The sequence below is a fragment of the Canis lupus genome, chromosome 7 (genome assembly GCF_003254725.2).
Source record: "Canis lupus dingo isolate Sandy chromosome 7, ASM325472v2, whole genome shotgun sequence".
NCBI classification, from domain to species: Eukaryota; Metazoa; Chordata; class Mammalia; order Carnivora; family Canidae; genus Canis; species Canis lupus.
Window position 1 is genome coordinate 25208381 of NC_064249.1, and position 20187 is coordinate 25228567.

The 20187-nt window shown below is 38.7% G+C and overlaps 1 protein-coding gene across 8 annotated transcripts in view; it reads left to right on the top strand.

Moving 5' to 3' along the window:
• Positions 1-344: 344 nt before the first annotated feature.
• Positions 345-20187, top strand: part of ANKRD45 (ankyrin repeat domain 45) — a 51077-nt gene continuing 31234 nt past the window's right edge. For 3 of the 8 annotated variants that reach the window (XM_049112271.1, XM_049112272.1, XM_049112277.1), the window contains exons 1-3: positions 748-1156; positions 10523-10889; positions 14568-14714. In XM_049112271.1, the coding sequence (XP_048968228.1) occupies positions 1142-1156; positions 10523-10889; positions 14568-14714 (529 nt within the window). In that variant the 5' untranslated portion in view covers positions 748-1141. The other 5 variants (XM_049112275.1, XM_049112273.1, XM_049112276.1 and 2 more) reach the window with 5 other exon arrangements.

The window sequence follows — 20187 nt, forward strand, 5'->3', positions numbered from 1 at the left end:
ATTAAGCAAGCTGCCCGTCATAACTACAATCTTTTGTAGTCTTTCAGAAAGCATTCTTGTATTTCTGGAAAACTCTTTAGTTCAAAGCCCAAAGCTAAGACTTAAGAGGGACCTGCCTCCAATACACACGCACGCCTTATTTTTAAATTTTATTTTTTCTCATTGGAAAGTAAAATAAGCATCATAGGACAGAAAAGTCTACAAAATAAAGGACGAGCAGCCCCCCCCCGCCCCCGCCTCCGGGACCCCGAAATGCAGCCGACCCCGAGGTGCCCCTCCGCGCCCGCCCCCGCGCTCCCGCCGCCCCCGCCTCGCCACCTTGACCCTCGCGCGCAGCCGGAACCGCAGCGCTCGGGGCGGCGCCACCGCGCACGGGTGCGCCGTCGCCATGGTAACCGCGGAAGCCGCGGGCCTGGGGAGCGGTGAGTCGGCGGCGGCGCGGGGCGCGGGGCGCCGGGCGCGGGCGGCGGGGCGCGGGGAGGGAGGAGGGGGCGCGGGGAGGGAGGAGCGGGCGTCTCCCCGCGGGGCGGCTGGGGCGCCGGAGCGGGAGGGGGTGCGCGTCAGCCGCCGCGACTTCAGGCTTTGCCCCTGCCGGGGAGTTCGGGTCGCGGCCCCCGGGGGCGGGCGTCCCTCCCCTCCGGGGACGCGCGCTGTGCCTGCCGCCCCGCCGTTTCCCCTTTCTCAGGCCCGCCTTTGTTGGGCTCCCGTGGCCAAGGCTGCCCTGCGGACCCCCTCGTTGAGGTGGGACTTGAAACCCTCCGGGGACCAAGGCTTTTCTTTTTTTTGTTTGTTTGTTTTTTTTATTTTAGAAATTAAAAAAAATTATTTTTGGACCACGTGTTTTGAAGAAAGACTCTAGTTAGCTTAAGGAGCCTTAAGATCTATTTATCCATCCTAACAACTTCAAGCGTGTCTGCCTCCTTGCCCTTTGTTGATTATGCTTCTCCGCGTCTCGGGATTGCGCTGTCTTCTCCTTTTGAGACTCCCGCTCCTTTCGGAAGCCGTTTCCGAGCCGGCGCGCTGAGCTTGGTCTTCACTCTTCGCATCCTTCTACCCCCGGTCTCGGTGCCGACGGTGGGACTGGCCCAGGGCAGCCCCGTGGCCCCGTGATGTTCTGTTGCTAGTGTCTTAGCAGCCTCCGATGGGTTCGCACTTGGTAGGTAAGAGCAAGAGTTCCTAGACCCCGCTTCCCAACACGGATTAAGTAAAACCGAGCAGCTGCGGTTCTCATTTCACGAATAAGGAGTGTGGGTTCTGAAGAGTCACGTCGTTATCAATCAGATACCAGAATTAAGACCAAAGCGTGGGCCCTCGGGCTCACAGACCGTTAGGCCATTCTGCCTTCGTAGTCCCAACCCTGCCTCTCTCCTCTCCGTGCTTTTGGTTCTAGGTACTTGGGTTGCCCTTGTGACTTCTCTTACAGCTTTTATGGGCAAAGAAAATTTAATTTATTTTTGTCAATGACCCAGTTTGTTTCTTCCTTCCTCTTTCTTTCCTCTTTTCTTTTCTTTTTTTCTTTTTCTTTTTCTTTCTTCCTATTTGTTTATTCATGAGACAGGGGAGGGAGAAGCAGGCTCCCTGCAAGGAGCCCGATGTGGGACTCGATCCCGATCTGGGATCAAGCCCTAAGCCAAAGGCAGACGCTCAACCGCTGAGCCACCCACTAGGTCCCCAGTGACCTAGTTTCTTTTGTGAGCGCTCACTCATTGGTTATTAGGAAAAGAAATAATGGAAATGTGCAGTTTTAAAGTGTAGACCAATCTGTAATTGGCTTGTCTAATGTTTAATTTCTCTTATGCAAAAATATTCAGGTTCTCAGATAACTTCTCCCCTGATTCTCTCCTTGAGATGATGTCCTGATACGTGGGTACATGTGGATGGCTCACGCGATCTTTGGGGGGAATTTCCTGAGGTCTCTTTGTCACGTCTGGGGTCATGTACTTTGTGAACAGATCTCTCCTGGTTTAGTCAGTGCCCTAAGCCCTTGTGACTACTCTTCCTCACTGGTTGGGGTGATTTGATTCACAGGCCTCCCTCCATACAGAACTTCTTCACCTTTTTTTTTTTTTTTTAATTTTTTTTATTTATTTATGATAGTTACAGAGAGAGAGAGAGAGGCAGAGACACAGGCAGAGGGAGAAGCAGGCTCCATGCACCGGGAGCCCGATGTGGGATTCGATCCCGGGTCTCCAGGATCGCGCCCTGGGCCAAAGGCAGGCGCCAAACCGCTGCGCCACCCAGGGATCCAGAACTTCTTCACCTTGCTACAGCAACCATGTAAAGGCAAGGGTCCCTGAAAGACTCTGCCACTTCTGAATCTCATTCATGTCCTAAAACAGTGGTCCCCAAAGTTTTCGGTCCCAGGACTCCATTACCACTTTTAAAAAATTACTGATCCCAAACAGCTTTCTTTTATGTGGGTTATATTTAGGCATACAGCAAAGATTAAAAATATAGTAAAAATTAGAAATTAAAACTGAGAGTTAAAAACATGTTGATTAATTCTTTTAACAATAACAGAATTGAGCAGCCCCGGTGGCGCAGCGGTTTAGCGCCACCTGCAGCCAAGGGCGTGATCCTGGAGACCTAGGATCGAGTCCCACATCAGGCTCCCTGCATGGCGCCTGCTTCTCCCACTGCCCGTGTCTCTGCTTCTCTCTCTAGCTGTGTCTCTATGAATAAAAACAAAACCAAAAAAAACCAAAAACAAACCAATAACAGAACTAAGCTCATTATATGTTAAATATAAATTACACATTTCTCATCAAAATAAGTATTTTCTAGGGCAGCCCGGGAGGCTCTGCGGTTTAGCGCCGCTTTTAGCCTAGGGAGTGATCTGAAGACTCAGGATCAAGTCCCATGTCGGGCTCCTTGCATGAAGCCTGCTTCTCCCTCTGCCTGTGTCTCTGCCTCTCTCCCTGTCTCTCATGAATGGAAAAAAAAAAAAAAAAAACCTTAAAAAAATAAGTATTTTCTAAAGCAAAAATATTAGTGAGGAAGTAGAGTTAAACATTTTCAATAGGAGGGTCCCTGGGTGTTTTGGTGAAGCGTCCAACTCTTGATTTCTGCTCAGGTTACATCTCAGGGTCATGAGATTGAGCCCCATGTCCAGCTCTGTGCTCAGTGAAGAGTCTGCTTGAGATCCTCCCTCTTCCTCTGCCCTTCCTCCCCCCAAATAAATAAATAAATAAATAATAAATAAATAAATATTTAAAATTTCAATATATAGAATATTGATAAAAGGAAGAAAGGAAAAGCTATATGATCATCCTATTAGTACTTATATTCACAGTAAAAATACTTTGAAATATTCTAAAACTTCTGTGTTATAAGAAGAAAAAGTCATAAAGAATAGAATTCTTTGCTCTGTCTTCAAAAGATAATATGATGAAGGACACAATCAGCAGTAAACCACCAAACATTTGACAGGAGTGTTTATTTTCTTGATTAGATGTTGTCTTTTAAAAGGCAGGCCTGGAGCACCTGGGTGGCCCAGTGGTTGAGCATCTGCCACCAGCTCCAGTTGTGATCCCTGGGTCCTGGGATCGAGCCCCAAGTTGGGCTTCCTGCTCACAAGGAACCTGCTTCTCTGTCTCCCTCTGCCTGCAACTCCCTCTGCTGTGTTCTTACTCTCTCTGTGTCAAGTCAATAAATAAAATTTTTTTAAAAAAATTAAATAATAAGCAGACCTAAGGATAAATACCCAGGAAGACTTCACTTTGTCCTTTTATTTCAGAAAGGCTGATCTCAGTTTAATCTAGATTTAGACTAGAACAGTCTTGAGAGTTTGACCATAGACCAGAGTGGCTTCAGTCTTAGGACTTAGTCCTAGTCCAGTGGTTCTCAAAGTATGGTCTGAGGATTCCTTGGGGATCCATGAGACATTTTTCAGGGAGTTCACCAGTAAAGCTATCTTCATATGAGTTCTTACACATAACTTGCCTTTGTATTCTCATTCTCTGCCATGTTATAGTGGTTTTCTGGAGGTTAAATGACAGGTGATATCACAACATCACATGACATGGCAATGAAAGCAGAAGCAGATGTTTGAACCCATCTATTAAGCCAGACATTAAAGGGATTTGCAAAAATATAAAACAATGCTACCTTCTCATCAAATTTTCCTTGTAAAATATAGTTATTTTTCATAAGCTATATTTTGTATATTAATGTATAATTGTTTTAAGATGAACTAATAAATATTTTAAAGATTTCTAAGTTTTGGGTAGCCCGGGTGGTTCAGCGGTTAAGTGCCGCCTTCGGCCCGGGGCCTGATCCTGGAGACCCGGGATCGAGTGCCACGTCGGGCTCCCTGCATGGAGCCTGCTTCTCCTTCTGCCTGTGTCTCTGCCTCTCTCTCTCTCTCTCTCTCTCTGTGTCTTTCATGAATAAATAAATAAAATCTTAAAAAAAAAGATTTATAAGTTTTAATTTTTAATATGGTAAATGTTTTTTTCTAATATGATAAATATTGATAGATATAACCCACATAAAAATTTTGGGACCTCTCCATTTTTAAGAGTATAAAGGGCCCTGAGATCAAGGAATTTGAGAAATGCTGCCCTAATCGTGTTAATTTTGGGCTGATATGGAAATTAAGCTTCATTCAAGGGTATGTCAAGGGTAGCTTTCAGTATTCTGGCCTGAATTGTATTTCCAGATTTGATCTAGTTTATTTACAAATCTCTGAATTAACTTGGGACCACACTGATCTCTAGATGCAGAATAATCTCTCTGTAATCAAGTGTTTGGTGGTGGTAGAGTAGAAAATCATTTACTTACGCCCTACATAGGATAGCTGTGTAGTAGAGAAAAAGAAGAAATAATAATATTACCATCTTTTCTTTTACTTCATGAATGCTTTTGCTGGAGGAATGATGATATAATTAGTGATGATGATAGATTTTGCTTCCTGAGTGCTCAACATGTGCTTGACATATGCATCATCTAATTTGTTCTAATTCTCAGAACAATTACATTTATTTTTTATTTATTTATTTTTTTAAATTTATTTATGATAGTCACACACAGAGAGAGAGACAGAGGCAGAGACACAGGCAGAGGGAGAAGCAGGCTCCATGCACCGGGAGCCTGACATGGGATTCGATCCCGGGTCTCCAGGATCGCGCCCTGGGCCAAAGGCAGGCGCCAAACCGCTGCGCCACCCAGGGATCCCTCAGAACAATTATATAAACTAGGTCTAGTATTATTCTTACAAGGGATTAGGTAAATCACCCAGTATTATGCAGTTAATCAATTGCAGGATTAAGTTGAAAACTCAAGTCTTTCTGACTCCAAAACCCATTGTTCTTGGCTGTGAAGAAAAGCAGAGGGAATTGCAAGCTTGATGTTAAGAGTTATTGAACAAATACTTGTCAAGAATTGTGGTAAGTCTGAAAGTAACACAAGAGAAATGTAAACCTTGATCCTTACCCTCATCCAGTTTATAATCTAATTAAGTAGATGTCTTCTATACTTGAAACAAATAGAAAATAATTTAATACCATACTTGGTAAGTTGTATGTTACAGGCTATATAGAATGGCCTTTGAAGATCATAGAAGAGAGAGGCCTATGTACATTCTAGAGAAGAGTCAAGGAAAGTTTTAGGAAGAAAATAGGTTTATAGCTTGGCCTAAGTAGGATTTGGCTAGTAGGAATGGAGGAGAAAAAAACATTATTCTAGACCTAGTGACAGGAATATGTATGAGATGTAAATAGGATTTTCTCAGTATCTTCAAGGTCTCCTGTCCAGGCCCCCAATAAACCCACGAGGAAAGGCATTTTAAAGCATATTCTGCTTCTCTAAAGTTTGAATATGCATATCTATAGTAGATATGTTCTAGAAAATTACAATGTTATTTATAGGGTGACAAAACAATTTATTGTGTGGTAATGATAGACATTCTTGAGAGCAAAAGAGGATGCCATTAAAAATTACAGCAGGGGAACAGATGTAAATGGGACCCTGGGTACATCGAAACATATGTCACCCAAGCTATTAACCATAAACACACGCTAACTTCTGTTAAATTCTCTCTTGTTGATTTCCTGCTATAGTTCCATAGAGGTTATTCAAAACTAATGTTTTTTCACCGTGTGGCTTGTACCCCCATTAGTGGGTCATAAAATCAATTTGGTGGATGGCGCCAGCCTTAAAAATTATAATGAGAATAAGATGCCTGGCTGGCTCAATTGGTAGAACATGTGACTCTTGGTCTCAGGGTCCTGAGTTTGAGCCGCACATTGGATATAGACATTACTTAAAAAATAAAAAATTAAAAAATATATAATGGAAATAAAAATATCAGTGTATTACATGTAGTAAGTATAAGTAGTATTTTGGTTAATGATATACATGCAAGTATATCCCATATATGCAATGTATCCAGACAAAAGTGTCCATTACTACTGACAGTAAGTTATTTGGTTACCCTATGTTTTAAAAAATATTTTATTTTTTATTCATGAGAGGCACAGAGGGAGGCAGAGACATAGACAGAGGGAGAAGCAGGCTCCCTATGGGGAGCCTGATGTGGGACTTGGTCCAAGGATCCCAGGATCACTACCTGAGTCAAAGGCAGATGCTCAACCACTGAGCCACCCAGGTGCCCCTGGTTACCCTATTATTTTTTTTAAGTTTTATTTATTTATTTATTCAGAGAGAGAGAGAGAGAGAGAGAGAGAGGGCAGAGACACAGGCAGAGGGAGAAGCAGGCTCCATGCAGGGAGCCCAATGTGGGACTCCATCCCAGGTCTCCAGGATCATACCCCGGGCTGCAGGCGGCACTAAACTGCTGTGCCACCAGGGCTGCCCCAGGTTACCCTATTAATAGAAGATATATACATATATACATTTACATATATAAAATTAAAATAAGATATCATTAACTAATATATACTATGTAATACAATAAAATAATTTAGATATACTATGTATAATACAATATATTAAATAGCATATATGTATTTGGACAGAATATCTACCTCATAGTCTAAATTAGCTGTGTAAACTCTAGACATCATGCTTGCAATCCAGTGAGAAGGAATGACACTTTCCTAAAAGTTGCATACTATATAACTTCTTACGTCTACTATTTGGACTTATGGCCACATCATGTTGCAAGAGAGACTGAAAAATAGTTTGATTTCAGTATAAATATTGGTTTTTTAAAAATGTGTGGTTAAAAAAAAGAGAATGGGGTTCTGTTCCTAAGGAAGGGGAGATCAGATTTTGGGGAAGACAGCTATGTCTGAGTACTATATCAAAGGCTCACATAATCATGAGGAGCCTGGAAATGAGCAGGAACCAAGGGAGCTCTGGAGGGTCAGACCACAAGAACCACAGCATGTTCTCATAGCAAGAAGTTTGATCAGTACAACCTTGCTGTCACTGTGATGAATGACCTTCAGTTAGCCTCATGTTCATGTGTCCCTTGTTCAGGTGTTAAGATCCTGGTCACTCACATGTCAAAGCTAGAAAAACTTAACTCACAGATACAGAGAACAGATTGGTGGTTGCCAGAAGTGGAGTTAGGGACAGGTGAAACGGGTGAAGAGGGCCAAAAGGTAAAAATTTTCATTTATAAGATAAATATGTTCTGGGAATGCACTGTACAGCATAGCTGAGTATAGTTAATATAACTATTGAAGTAAATACAATACTGTATTGTATTTGAATGTTGTTAAGAGATTAGATCTTAAAAGTTTGCATCACAAACTTTGTAATTATGTGAGATGATGGATGTTAACTTACCCTGGTGATCATTTTATAATGTATACATAGATCAGATTATTATGTTGTATATGTTAAACTAATACAATGCTATATGTGAATAAAAAATGAAATAATTAAAAACAACAGCAGAAAGAGTCTCAAGATCCTAGGATTGAGCAGCAGCTGATTGGCAGAGCCTAATTTATATTCTTGCCCCCAACCTTGTGCTGAGACGGAGAGGAGGAGGATCTTGCTTCTTTGGCTTACATAGTGGAAAGTTCCTTTATCTCTCACTAGAAATCTCCAAAATGGAGATTGGGATTCTTTAAGAAAGTGTGTGTGTGTATGTGTGTGTGTGTGTGTTGGGAAGATGGAGAGTTAGATGATAGCACTCAAAAGGATTATAGGTTTTCTTTATATTCTGTAAAATGAAGGAATTAAATGAAAAAATTTCAAAGATAAAGTTTGGGCCAAATCTTATGGTGGAGTCATCGTTAATTGGCTAACAACTCCCATTTTCACCCCATATACCTTGCTTGCTTCTTATAAAAGCAGGAAAATTGAGAAACGTTCTTTTTTGCTGCTTTTAAGTAAGGGATACAATCTGGCCTTTGTTCGGGCTTGTTCGGAAAGATTTTTTTTTGCTTTCCTTTTAAAAAGGATGGATGGCATAGATATCCTCTGGAGGATTCCGCCTTTTTCCTGCTTCAAATGCAGATGTGATGCCAGGAATTATGACAGCTCTCATGTCACTATGAGGCAACAGCCATGATGATGACGGTCTTACACACTATGATGACATAAAAAGCTAGAAAGAGCTTGGATCTATATTTTTGAGCTGCTGAACCATTTCCACCTTTAAATTTCTTGTTATGTGAGGAAATCTTACTTTTGAAAGCTAATCTTATTATTTTTCTGTTGTAATCAAAGAATTCCTAACTTCAACAGCTTACAAGTATTTATATATTTAGTGAAGGTAGAGATTAATGTAGGGCTATGATAGATAGAGATATTATTCTAACTAGATTTCCCTTCCTTCTGATTTCTGAATGACCAAATCTTGCCTATTCTTTATGGCCCAGCTTAAATACTTTTTTTTTTTTTTTACTAACTATATGAATCATGTATCCCATTTCCTGTGTCTTCCTCCTACCCTCCTGCCACAAACATGTCCTAAATCTTGTGTTGAATCTTGCTTTTCTTCTTTTTTAAAAAATAGTGTTCCTGAGTCTATTTGCATTGCTAAAAGTCAATTTTAACTGCTTTGAACTTTACAGAATATATCTTGGTATATATAATCCAAAAGATTATACTTTTGGATCTACTTTTTCCTGTTAATATTATATTGCTAAGATTTATTTATATTATATGCTTCAGTTACTTATTGCTGCATGACAAATTATCCCCAAACTTTGGTAGTGTAAAATAGCACACATTCATTATCTCCCAGTTTCTCTGGCTCAGGAATCTGGGCACAGCTTAGCTAGATCTTTTACTTTGGCTTCTCTCACGAAGCTGCAGTTAGTGTGTTGCCTGTGACTGCAGTCATCTCAAGGTTCAACTGGGAAGATCCACTTCCAAACTCATTCAGTGGTTGTTGGCAGAGTTAAGTTCCTCATGGGTTAGTGGACTGAGGGCTTCTGTTCCCTCCTGGTTGTTGGCCAGAGGTTGCCCTCTGTTCCTTGTATGATGGCCCTCTCCATCATACACACCAGAAGAGTCAGGGAGAGAATACCAACACCAGTCACAATCTGCTATAACTGAACTGTGGAAATGACATCCCATCACTGTTGCTGTATCTTCATTATAAGAAAGTCACTATGTCAAGGCTGCATTTCAGGGGGAGGAAATTACACAAGGGTATGAATACCAGGAGACAGGGTAAGACGGGTGAGAGTCATTGAAAGCCATGTTAGAAGTTGCCTACCACATGGTATCACTATAATATGTTCATTTGAACTACTTATACTATTTTGTATGAATATGCTACAGTTTATGCTCACTCCTTTTCTTGGGCTTTGTTTTCCTGCCAGGATTTTTGCTGTTAAGAACAGTGATGCAGCAAACATTCCTATACACATGAAGGGCACTGTGCTACTCTTTTCTGAATCATTACCAATTTAGTATGTGTTCTGCCAGAGTGAGCATGAAGAATTCCTTGATTAATCGTGCCTGGAATTAGTCTCATTCCTTCTGAACTCTCATAGCATACTTCATGTCTTATGATACTTAGCACATGTTACATTTTATCACACTTATTTTATGCATGTCATATTTTCTCCCTTGAAATAGTAAGTCATTGAAGGCAGGAAATAAATTTGGTTCTTTCTTGTAATTTACATAGTGCCTGCACCGCGCTTATAATATTAGTAAGCTTTCAGTGAACAGTTCTGAATGAATAATTCTATCTCAGTGTCAGTGCCTAATTTTAAGAGTTTTAATCTGGCTCCAATAATCCCTCTGTGTTTCTAACTTTCCCCCAGCATGGACCCTTTTTTAGGCAAGTGAATCTGTTCAACATTCATTCTCTTTGAATCTTTTCCTAATAAATCTGGCCACATTGATCTGTTTTTTCTTCTGTTCCGGTTGAATTTACTCTTTATATCACACATTTAGCATTTTAGTATATATTTAGACAGTGTGCACAATAAACTTTTTGATTGCATGGATGAAGTGTCTTATTTTATAATTATTTTCAACTAGTTAAGTATTTTTATCCCACCTATATTGTCAGTTGACTGATAAAATAAGCAAATAAACAAATATTGATTTGTTCAAGTAGATTACTATTACTTTCTTTTTTTAGCCTCAGGTATTTTTGGTGTTAATGGAGCCAGAAGGACCTCCTGAATCAGAGAGTTCAGAAAAGTCAATATTTTTCTCACAGCAAGAAGAAGAAGGAGAAGAAGAAGAAGATGAAGAAGGGAAAGAACCAGAGGAAACAGGCACTGTTAATCCTCTCTTACAACCTGCTCTCACAGGGGATGTAGAAGGTTTGCAGAAGATTTTTGAGGATCCTGAGAACCCTCATCATGAACAGGCCATGCAGCTACTCTTGGAAGAAGACATCGTTGGGAGAAATTTGTTGTATGCGGCTTGCATGGCTGGGCAAAGTGATGTGATTAGAGCTTTGGCAAAGTATGGTGTGAATCTGAATGAAAAAACCACCAGAGGTATTTTGTCTTTTTTCTCTCATCAGCATTACTTAGAACTATCTAAAGATGCCACAAACTATCTCTAAAGTTGGATAAATTTGACGTGCCTTCTTTACATTTTGTGTATATGTGTATACATATATATGAATGTATACTATATATATGTTGATATAGTAAAGCATAGTAGTTAAGTACACATCACTTTTTTTTTTGAGAGACAGTGTGCATGCACATTCATGAGTGGGATGGGGGAAGGGCAGAGGGAGACTCTTTTTTAAATTTAAATTCAGTTTAATTAATATACTGTATTATTAGTTTCAGAAGTAGAATTTAGGGACCCCTGGATGGCTCAGTGGTTGAGCATCTGCCTTTGGGTCCCAGGATCAGGTCCTGTATTGGGCTTCCTGCATGGAGCCTGCTTCTCCCTCTGCCTGTGTCTCTGCCTCTCTCTCTGTGTGTCTCTCATAAATAATTTTTTAAAAATCTTAAAAAAAAAAGAATTTAGTGATTCATCAGTTGCATATAACACCCAGTGCTCATTATATTAAGTGCCCTTTAATGCCCATCACACAGTTATCCTATCCCCCCACCACCTCCCCTCCAACAACCCTCAGTTTGTTTCCTATACTTAAGAGTCTCTTAAGCTTTACCTCCCTCTCTGTTTTCATCTTATTTTTCCTATATATTTTTCCTATGTACCACTATTTTGTTTCTTAAATTCCACATATGAGTGAAATCATATGGTATTTGTATTTCTCTGACTGATTTATTTCACTTAGCATAATATCCTTTAGTTCCATCTACATCATTGCAAATGACAAAATTTCATTCTTTTTGATGGCTGAATTTTATATATATATATATATATATTTATTTATTTATTTATTTATTTATTTATATACACACACACACACACACACACATACATACACACCAGCTCTTCCTCATCTGTTTGTCAGTGGACATCTGGGCTCTTTCCATATTTTGGCTATTATGGGCACTGCTGCTCTAAACATTGGGGTGCATATGCCCCTTCAGATCACTAGGTTTGTATCCTTTGGGTAAATACCTAGTAATGCAATTACTGGGTCACAGGGTAGCTCTATTTTTTAAAAGATTTTATTTATTTATTTGACAGGGAGAGAGAGAGAGAGAGAGAGAGAGAGAAAAGGAGAGCATGCACCAGGGGGGAGAGGCAGAGAGAGAAGCAGGCTCCCCCTGAGCAGGGAGCCGGATGCTTGCCTTGATCTAGGAACCCTTAGATACTGACCAGAGCTGAAGGCAGACACTTAACTGACTGAGCCACCCAAGTGCCCTGGGTAGCTGTATTTTTAACTTTTTGAGGAACCTCCATACTATTTTCCAGAGTGGCTGCACCAGTTTGCATTCCCACCAACAGTGTAAGAAAGTTTTCCCTGCATCTTCCCCCACAACTGTCACTTCCTGACTTGTTAATTTTAGCCATCTGACCAGTATGAGGTGGTATCTCATTTGGATTTGATTTGTATTTCCCTGATGCCAAGTGATGTTGAATATTTTTTCATGTGTCTTTTGGCCATTTGTATGTCTTCTCTAGAGATAAGTGTGATACTTAAAAAAAAAAAAAAAAAGATTTTGGATACTAGCCCTTTACCTGATAAGACATTGCAAATATCTTCTCCCATTCTGTAGGTTGCCTTTTAGTTTTGTTGACTGTTTGCTGTGCAGAAGCTTTTTATCTTGATTAAGTCCCAACCATTTATTTTTGCTTTTGTTTCTCCTAACTTTGGAAACGTGTCTAGGAAGAAGCTGCTGTGGCCAAGGTCAAAGACGTTGCTGCTATTTTCTCTAAGATTTTGATGGATTCCTGTCTCACATTTAGGTTTTTCAACCATTTAGAGTTTATTTTTGTATATGGTGTAAGAAAGTAGTCCAGTTTCATTCTTCTGCATGTGACTGTCCAATTTTCCCAACACCATTTGTTAGACTGTCTTTTTCCATTGGATATTCGTTCTTTGACCATAGAGTTGAGGGTCCATTTGTGTTTTTTTTTTATTCCATTCTCTATTCTGTATTCCATTGACCTATGTGTCTGTTTTTGTATCAGTACCGTACTGTCTTGATGGTTACAACTTTGTAATACAGCTTGAAGTCCAGAATTGTGATACCTCCAGCTTTGCTTTTCTTTTTCAATGTTACTTTGGCTATTCGGGGTCTTTTCTGGTTCTATATAAATTTTAGGATTGTTTGTTCCAGCTCTGTGAAAAATGTTGATGGTATTTTGATAGGGATTGCTTTGAATGTGTAGATTGCTTTGGGTAGCATAGACATTTAACAATATTTGTTCTTTTAATCCATGAACATAGAATGTTTTTCCATTTCTTTGTGTCTTCTTCAACTTCTTTCATAAGTGTTCATAGTTTTCAGAGTACAGATCCTTTACGTCTTTGGTTGGGTTTATTTGTAGGTATCTTGTTGTTTTTGGTGAAATTGTAAGTTGGATAGATTCCTTGATTTCTCTTCTGCCTCATTGTTAGTGTATAGGAATGTGATTAACTTCTGTGCAGTAATTATAATATACTGTGATTTTTGCTGGATTCCTGAGTCAGTTCTAGCAATTTTTTGCTGGAATCCTTTGGGTTTTCTATGTAGAGTATCATGTTGTCTGCAAAGAATGAAAGTTTGACTTCTTCTTTGGATGAATTTGGATGTTTTTAAATTTCTTTTTGTTGTCTGATTGCTGAGGCTAGGACTTCTAGCCTTTCTTTTTGATAACTCTGTTGAGGAGTTTATCAATATTATTAATTCTTTCAAAGAACCAGCTCTTAATTTTGTTGATATGTTCTACTATATTTTTGATCTCTATTATTGGTTTCTGCTTATATCTTTTTTATTTTTTGTCTCCTGCTAGATTTAGGGTTTATTTGCTTTCTTTATCCAGCTCCTTTAGGTATAATGTTAGGTTGTATATTTAAGACTTTTCTTTCTTTTTTTAAATAATTTTTAAAAATATTATTTATTTATTTATTCATGAAAGACACACACAGAGAGAGGCAGAGACATAGGCAGAGGGGGAAGTAGGCTCCTTGCAGGGAGCCCAATACGGGACTTGATCCTGGGACCCCTGATCATGACCTGAGCCAAAGGCAGACGCTCAACCACTGAGCCACCCAGGCAGCCTTGAGACTTCTCATTTCTTGAGAAATACCTGTATTGCAATATACTTACTTCCCTCTTAGGACTGATTTTGCTGCATCTCAAAGGTTCTGAACTGTTATGTTTTCATTTTCATTTTCTTCCATGTATTTAAAAAAATTCTTCTTTAATTGCCTGGTTAACCCATTCATTCTTTAGTAGGATACTCTTTGACCTCCATGTATTTGTGGTCCTTTCAAATTTTTTCTTGTAGTTGACTTTATTTATTTAATTTTAAATATTTTATTTATTTATTCATGAGAGACAGAGAGAGAGAGAGAAAGGGGCAGAGACACAGGCAGAGGGAGAAGCAGGCCCCACACAGGGAGCCCGATGTGGGATTTGATCCTGGGTCTCCAGGATCATGCCCTGGGCTGAAGGTGGTGCCAAACTGCTGAGCCACGGGGGCTGCCCTTGTAGTTGACTTTAGGTTTTAAAGCACTGTGGTCTGAAAATTTGTATGGTATAATCTCAGTCTTTTTGTATTGGTTAATTTGTGACTCTTTATATGATCTACTCTAGAGAATATTTCATGTGTAATTGAGAAGAATGTGTATTCTGCTTTACGATGGAATGTTCTGAATATATCTGTGAAGTCCAGTCTGGTCCAGTGTGTCATTCAAAGCCCTTATTTTCTTATTGATCTGCTTAGAAGATCTGTCCATTGCTGTAAGTTGATTGTTAAAGTCCCCTACTATTATTGTATTGCTATCTATGGATTTCTTTAATTTTGTTGCTAATTAGGTTATATAGCTGGCTGCTTCCAAGATTGGGGCATAAATATTTACAATTGTTAGATCTTTTTGTTGGAGAGACCCTTTTATTTTGATATAGTGTTTTTATGCATCACTTATTCTAGTCTTTGGTTTAAAATATAGTTTGTCTAGTATAAGAATAGCTTCTCTAGCTTTTTTTGGATATCCATTGTCATGGTAAATGGTTTCCTACTCCCTTACTTTCTATTTGGAGGTGTCTTGGGGTCTAACATGAGTCTCTTTCTTGTAAGCAGCATATAAGATGGATCTTGTTTTTTAATCTATCCTGATATCCTATATCTTTTGATTTGATGAGCATTTATTTAGTCCATTTTCATTCAGAGTAGTTATTGAAAGATATGAAGTTAGTGGCATTGTGTTACCTGTAAAGTTCCTGTAGATTGTGTTCCTTTCTGGTCTTTGTTACTTTGGGGCTCTCTTTTTTTCTTTTTTTAAGATTTTATTTATTTATTCATGAGAGACACAGAGAGAAAGAGAGAGAGAGGCAGAGACACAGGCAGAGGGAGAAGAGGCTCCGTGTAGCCTGATGTGGGACTCGATCCGGGAATTCCAGGATCACACCCTGGGCCGAAGGCAGGTGCTAAACCGCTGAGCCACCCAGGGATCCTCTGGGCTCTTTTTTTTGCTTAAAGGATCCTGTTTAATATTTCTTGCAGGGCTGGTTTAGTTTCACAAATTCCTTTAGTTTTTGTTTATTCTGGAACCTCTTTATCTCTCCTTCTATTCTGAATGACAGCCTTGTTGGATAAATTATTCTTGGCTGCATATTTTCCCCATTTTTCCCATGTTGAATAGATCATACCAGTCCTTTGTAGCCTGCCAGCTCTCTGTGGATAGGTCTGCTCCCAGCCTTATGTTTCTACCTTTGCAGGTTAAAGACCTCTTGTCCTGAGCTGCTTTTGGGATTTTTTTCTTTATCTTTGAAATTTACAAGCTTTACTATTTTACCTATTTTTATTGATTTTGAAGGGTGTTCTCTGTGTCTCCTGGACTTGAATGCTGTTTTCCTCTCCAGATTCGGGAAGTTCTAAGCTATAATTTGTTCAAATAAACCTTCTTCTGTCCCTTAGAGATAGAGAGAATCTTATGCAGGCTCTATGTCCAGCACGGAGCCCACTGTCGGGCTCCATTTCATGACACTAAAATTACAACCTGAGCCAAAATCAAGAGTCAGATGCTTAACCAACTGAGCCACCCAGGTGCCCCCACAGACTTCATTCTTAATTAGCTATATGACTTGGGCTAGTTATCTAATCTTTTTGTGCTTCTGTTTCTTCACCTGCAAAATGGGAATAATAATTATATTTTCTTTATAGGATGTTGTAAGGATTAAATAAAATAGTAAATATAAATATTTTATCACAGTAGTTGGCACATAGGAAGTTGATATACAGCAAATGTTTAATAATAATAATGTTATTTCTTTCCTTTGAGGATTTTTTAGTTTTGCAGTCATGATCTAATTAGCTCTTATTATGCAGTCACTTTTTTTTTTCAGATTGCAAATATATTACATAGTCATTGTAGAAAATAGAACAGTGACCTCCAACAAATAGGGAATATATATTTTCTTCATGCTTACATGGAATATTTTTAAAAAATTGATCACAAGTAAGTCCATAAAGTCTCAACAAACAACAAAGGATCTAGAGCATGTAGTCTTTTTTCTCTGACCACAATAAAATAAGATTAGAAAATAGTAACAAAAAGATAACTGAAAATCCCGTATAATTTTAGAAACCAAAGTACACTCTAAATCATCTCTTGGTCATAGAAAATACACTAGAACTTATGTAAGTGACAACAGGATCACTCTATGTCAGACCTGTGGAAAAAACTAAAGTTAAATTCCAGTTTAATGTATATATGGAAACATAAGAAAGATTGGAAATCATAAACAAGACATTTAACTCAAGGAGGTAGAGAAAAAAAAAACAACTGAGTAATCCAAAGAAGGTAGAAGTAGGAAAAAAGTAGTAGTAAAATAATGACACTGAAAATAAAGAAACAATAGAGAAGATTAACAAAACCAAAATCTAGTTTAGTGAAAAAGACAGTTGAGGGACGCCTGGGTGGCTCAGTGGTTGAGCATCTGCCTTTGGCTCAGGGTGTGATCCTGCGGTCCTGGGATCAAGTCCCACATCAGGCTCCCTGCAAGGAGCCTGCTTCCCCCTCTGCCTATGTCTCTGCCTCTCTCTGAGTCTCTCATGAATAAATAAATAAAATCAGCCTCTCTCTCTGTGTCTCTCATGAATAACTAAATAAAATCTTTAAAAAAAAACAGTTGAAAAACCTTTGATAATATTTGATAATTTTTGATATTTGATAATATCAGAGAAGTAGAGAGCATAAATAATATTTAGAAATTTATAAAATGGAGCATACACACAGGAGAAACTAAGACTTAAAGAAGTCATATCCATTGACTGATTAATGGATATGCACACACACATACATATATACAATGAATGTTAACTCAAAAGGAATAAAATCTTGCCATTTGCAATGATGTGGATGGAGCTAGAGTATATTATGCTAAGTGAAATAAGTCAGAAAAAAACACCATGTGCTTGCATTCGTGTGAAATTTAATAAATAAAACAGATGAACAAATGGGAAGGGGGAGAAAGAGAGAAAGGGAAACAAACCATAAGAGACTCCTAACAATAGAGAACAAACAGGGTTGATGGAGGGAAGTGGGTGAGGAATGGGCTAGATGGGGTGATGGGTATTAAGGAGGGCACTTATTGTGATAAGCACCAGTTGTTATATGTAAGTGATAAATCACTGGATTCTCCTGAAACCAATATTACACTATGTGTTAACTAACTAGGATTTAAGTAAAAATTTGAAGAGAAAATCATTAGAAAATATTATAAATAACTTTATGACAATACATTTGAAAACATGGATGAAATGTTTGACAGTTTTCTTATAAGATATAAATTACCAAAATTAATTTAAAAAATGGAAATCTTGAGTAGATAAATGATTATTTTGAAAAAAATGAATAAGTAACAAAAATAGGCCTCCTTCCCCCACCCCCATCTAACTCAGATGTTTTAAAAGGTAAGATTCATTGCACTTTTAGGGAAAGGTAATCTTTAGCTTATACAATGTTTGGAGAACATAAAGATAGTTGAAAAATTGCTTAACTCATTTTATTAGAGAAACTACTTTTATAGAAAAACTAGTTAAGGACAGTAGTAGAAAGAAAAATTATAGACCAATCTCAATAACATGCAAATATCTTAAATATAATATTAACAAATTGAATCTAAGATTGCATATTACAAAATGTAATATACTAGACTGGGTTTATTCCATTAACGCGAGGTTGATTTTAACATTAGAAAAAATATTGTATAATTCACTACATTAAAGGATGAATGCACAAAACCACATGATCATTTCCAAAGATGAAGAAAGTCTTTTGAAAAAAATGTTGCACTCATTCATGATGAATGCTCTTAGCAAAATAGAAATAGAAGAAACCTTCTTTAAGGCTCTCTATCAAAAACCTGAAGCACACTTACCTAGTGTTGAAGCTTGTTTTATTTATTTATTTTTAAAAGTATGTGCAGATCCCAACACGGGGCTTGAACCCACGACGCTGAGATGCAGACCTGAGTTGAGATCAAGAGTGAGATACGTAACTGAATGAGCCATCCAGGCACCCCCATATAGACTTTAAAATGGAGAGATTAACCTAGATTTTTGAGAAGGTTGGTCTAATCACATGAGTCCTTAAAAGTAGAGGAATTTTTCTAGCTGGGATTAGAAGAGATTTAGAAAAGGAGATCAGAGAGGTTTCTTGCATGAGAAAGTAGTGTTGCTGTTTGCAGATACAGGGACAAGGTGACAACGAATGGAGGCAGCAGGCAGAGCTGAAAAAGGCTTCTGACAGCCAGCCAGCAGGGAATCTGACTTTAGCCCTCCAGCCTCAAATAACTGAATCCTAAATGAGCCAAATGAGTTCCTAAATGGGCTTGGAATCAGAAATTCCTGCAGTCTGCAAATAGGAGCGTGGGCTGGCTAACACCTTGATTTTAGGCCTCTGAGACTTTAAGTCACAATCCTAGCTGAACCATGCTGAACTTGGGCTTCAGAACTATGAAATGATAAATGGGTATTATTTTTAGCTGCTAAATTTTAGGTGCTAATTTGTTTTGACAGCAAAGAAACCAATACAGCTATCCCCTTATATCTTCTAGTGATATTTGTTTCCAGTGTAGAATTTCTTATAGGGAAAGGAAGGAATCAAGTGGTATTCTGAGCATTATGTGTGATAATGATTTGGTATTCCATGAAGATGATTTTATAAAGTATGCATGAACTGGCCAACCTAATTATACCAGTCCACTTGGCAATTATTATTTTAATCTTTGTAAGATAATGAATCACATTAAAGTTTACCAGTAAGCTTCTTGTTTCATTTGTATGATTCAAGGTCCCATAAGCTTTGTTCACCTGAAAGAACAGATCAAATCAAGAGATTGTGTGTTTTTTTTTTTAAGATTTTATTTATTTATTCGTGAGAGGCAGAGAAAGGCAGAGACATAGGCAGAGGGAGAAGCAGGCTCCATACAAGGAGCCCGATGTGGGACTCAATCCCGGGACTCCAAGACCATGCCCTGAGCCAAAGGCAGACGCTCAACCACTGAGCCACCCAGGTGTCCCAAGAGGTTGTGGTTTTTGTTTTTGTGAAACCATTTTAGTCCTACTCTCTTAGCAAATTTCAATTATAAAATAATGATCAACTATAGTCACTATGTTATACATTAGGTCCTCAGGATTTACTCATCTTATAACTGAAAGTTTTTACCCTTTGACCAACCTTTCCTATTTTTTTCACCCCTCAGTCCCTGGGTAGCACTTTCCTTTTTTTTTTTTTTTAAACTTTATTTATGATAGTCACACACACAGAGAGAGAGAGAGAGGCAGAGACACAGGCAGAGGGAGAAGCAGGCTCCATGCACCAGGAGCCTGACGTGGGATTCGCGCCCTGGGCCAAAGGCAGGCGCTAAACTGCTGCGCCACCCAGGGATCCCGGGTAGCACTTTCTTACTCTATTTCTATGGGCTCAACTTTTTTTTTTTTTTTTTGGCTTTTTGTTCTTTGTTTTTATATGACACATAAAGTGATACTGTACAGTATTTGGCTTTCTCTGTCTTATTTCCCTTAACATGATGTCCTTCAAGTTCATCCAAGTTGTTGCAATGACAGGATTTCCTTCTTTTTAAAAGGCTGAATAATATTCATTATATATATATATATATGAAGTCTGAGGATGTATTGGAACATAAGAACCCATTGGCCTAGAATTAAAAGACTTTTGGTTAAAGGACTGCAGTACATATGTCTATA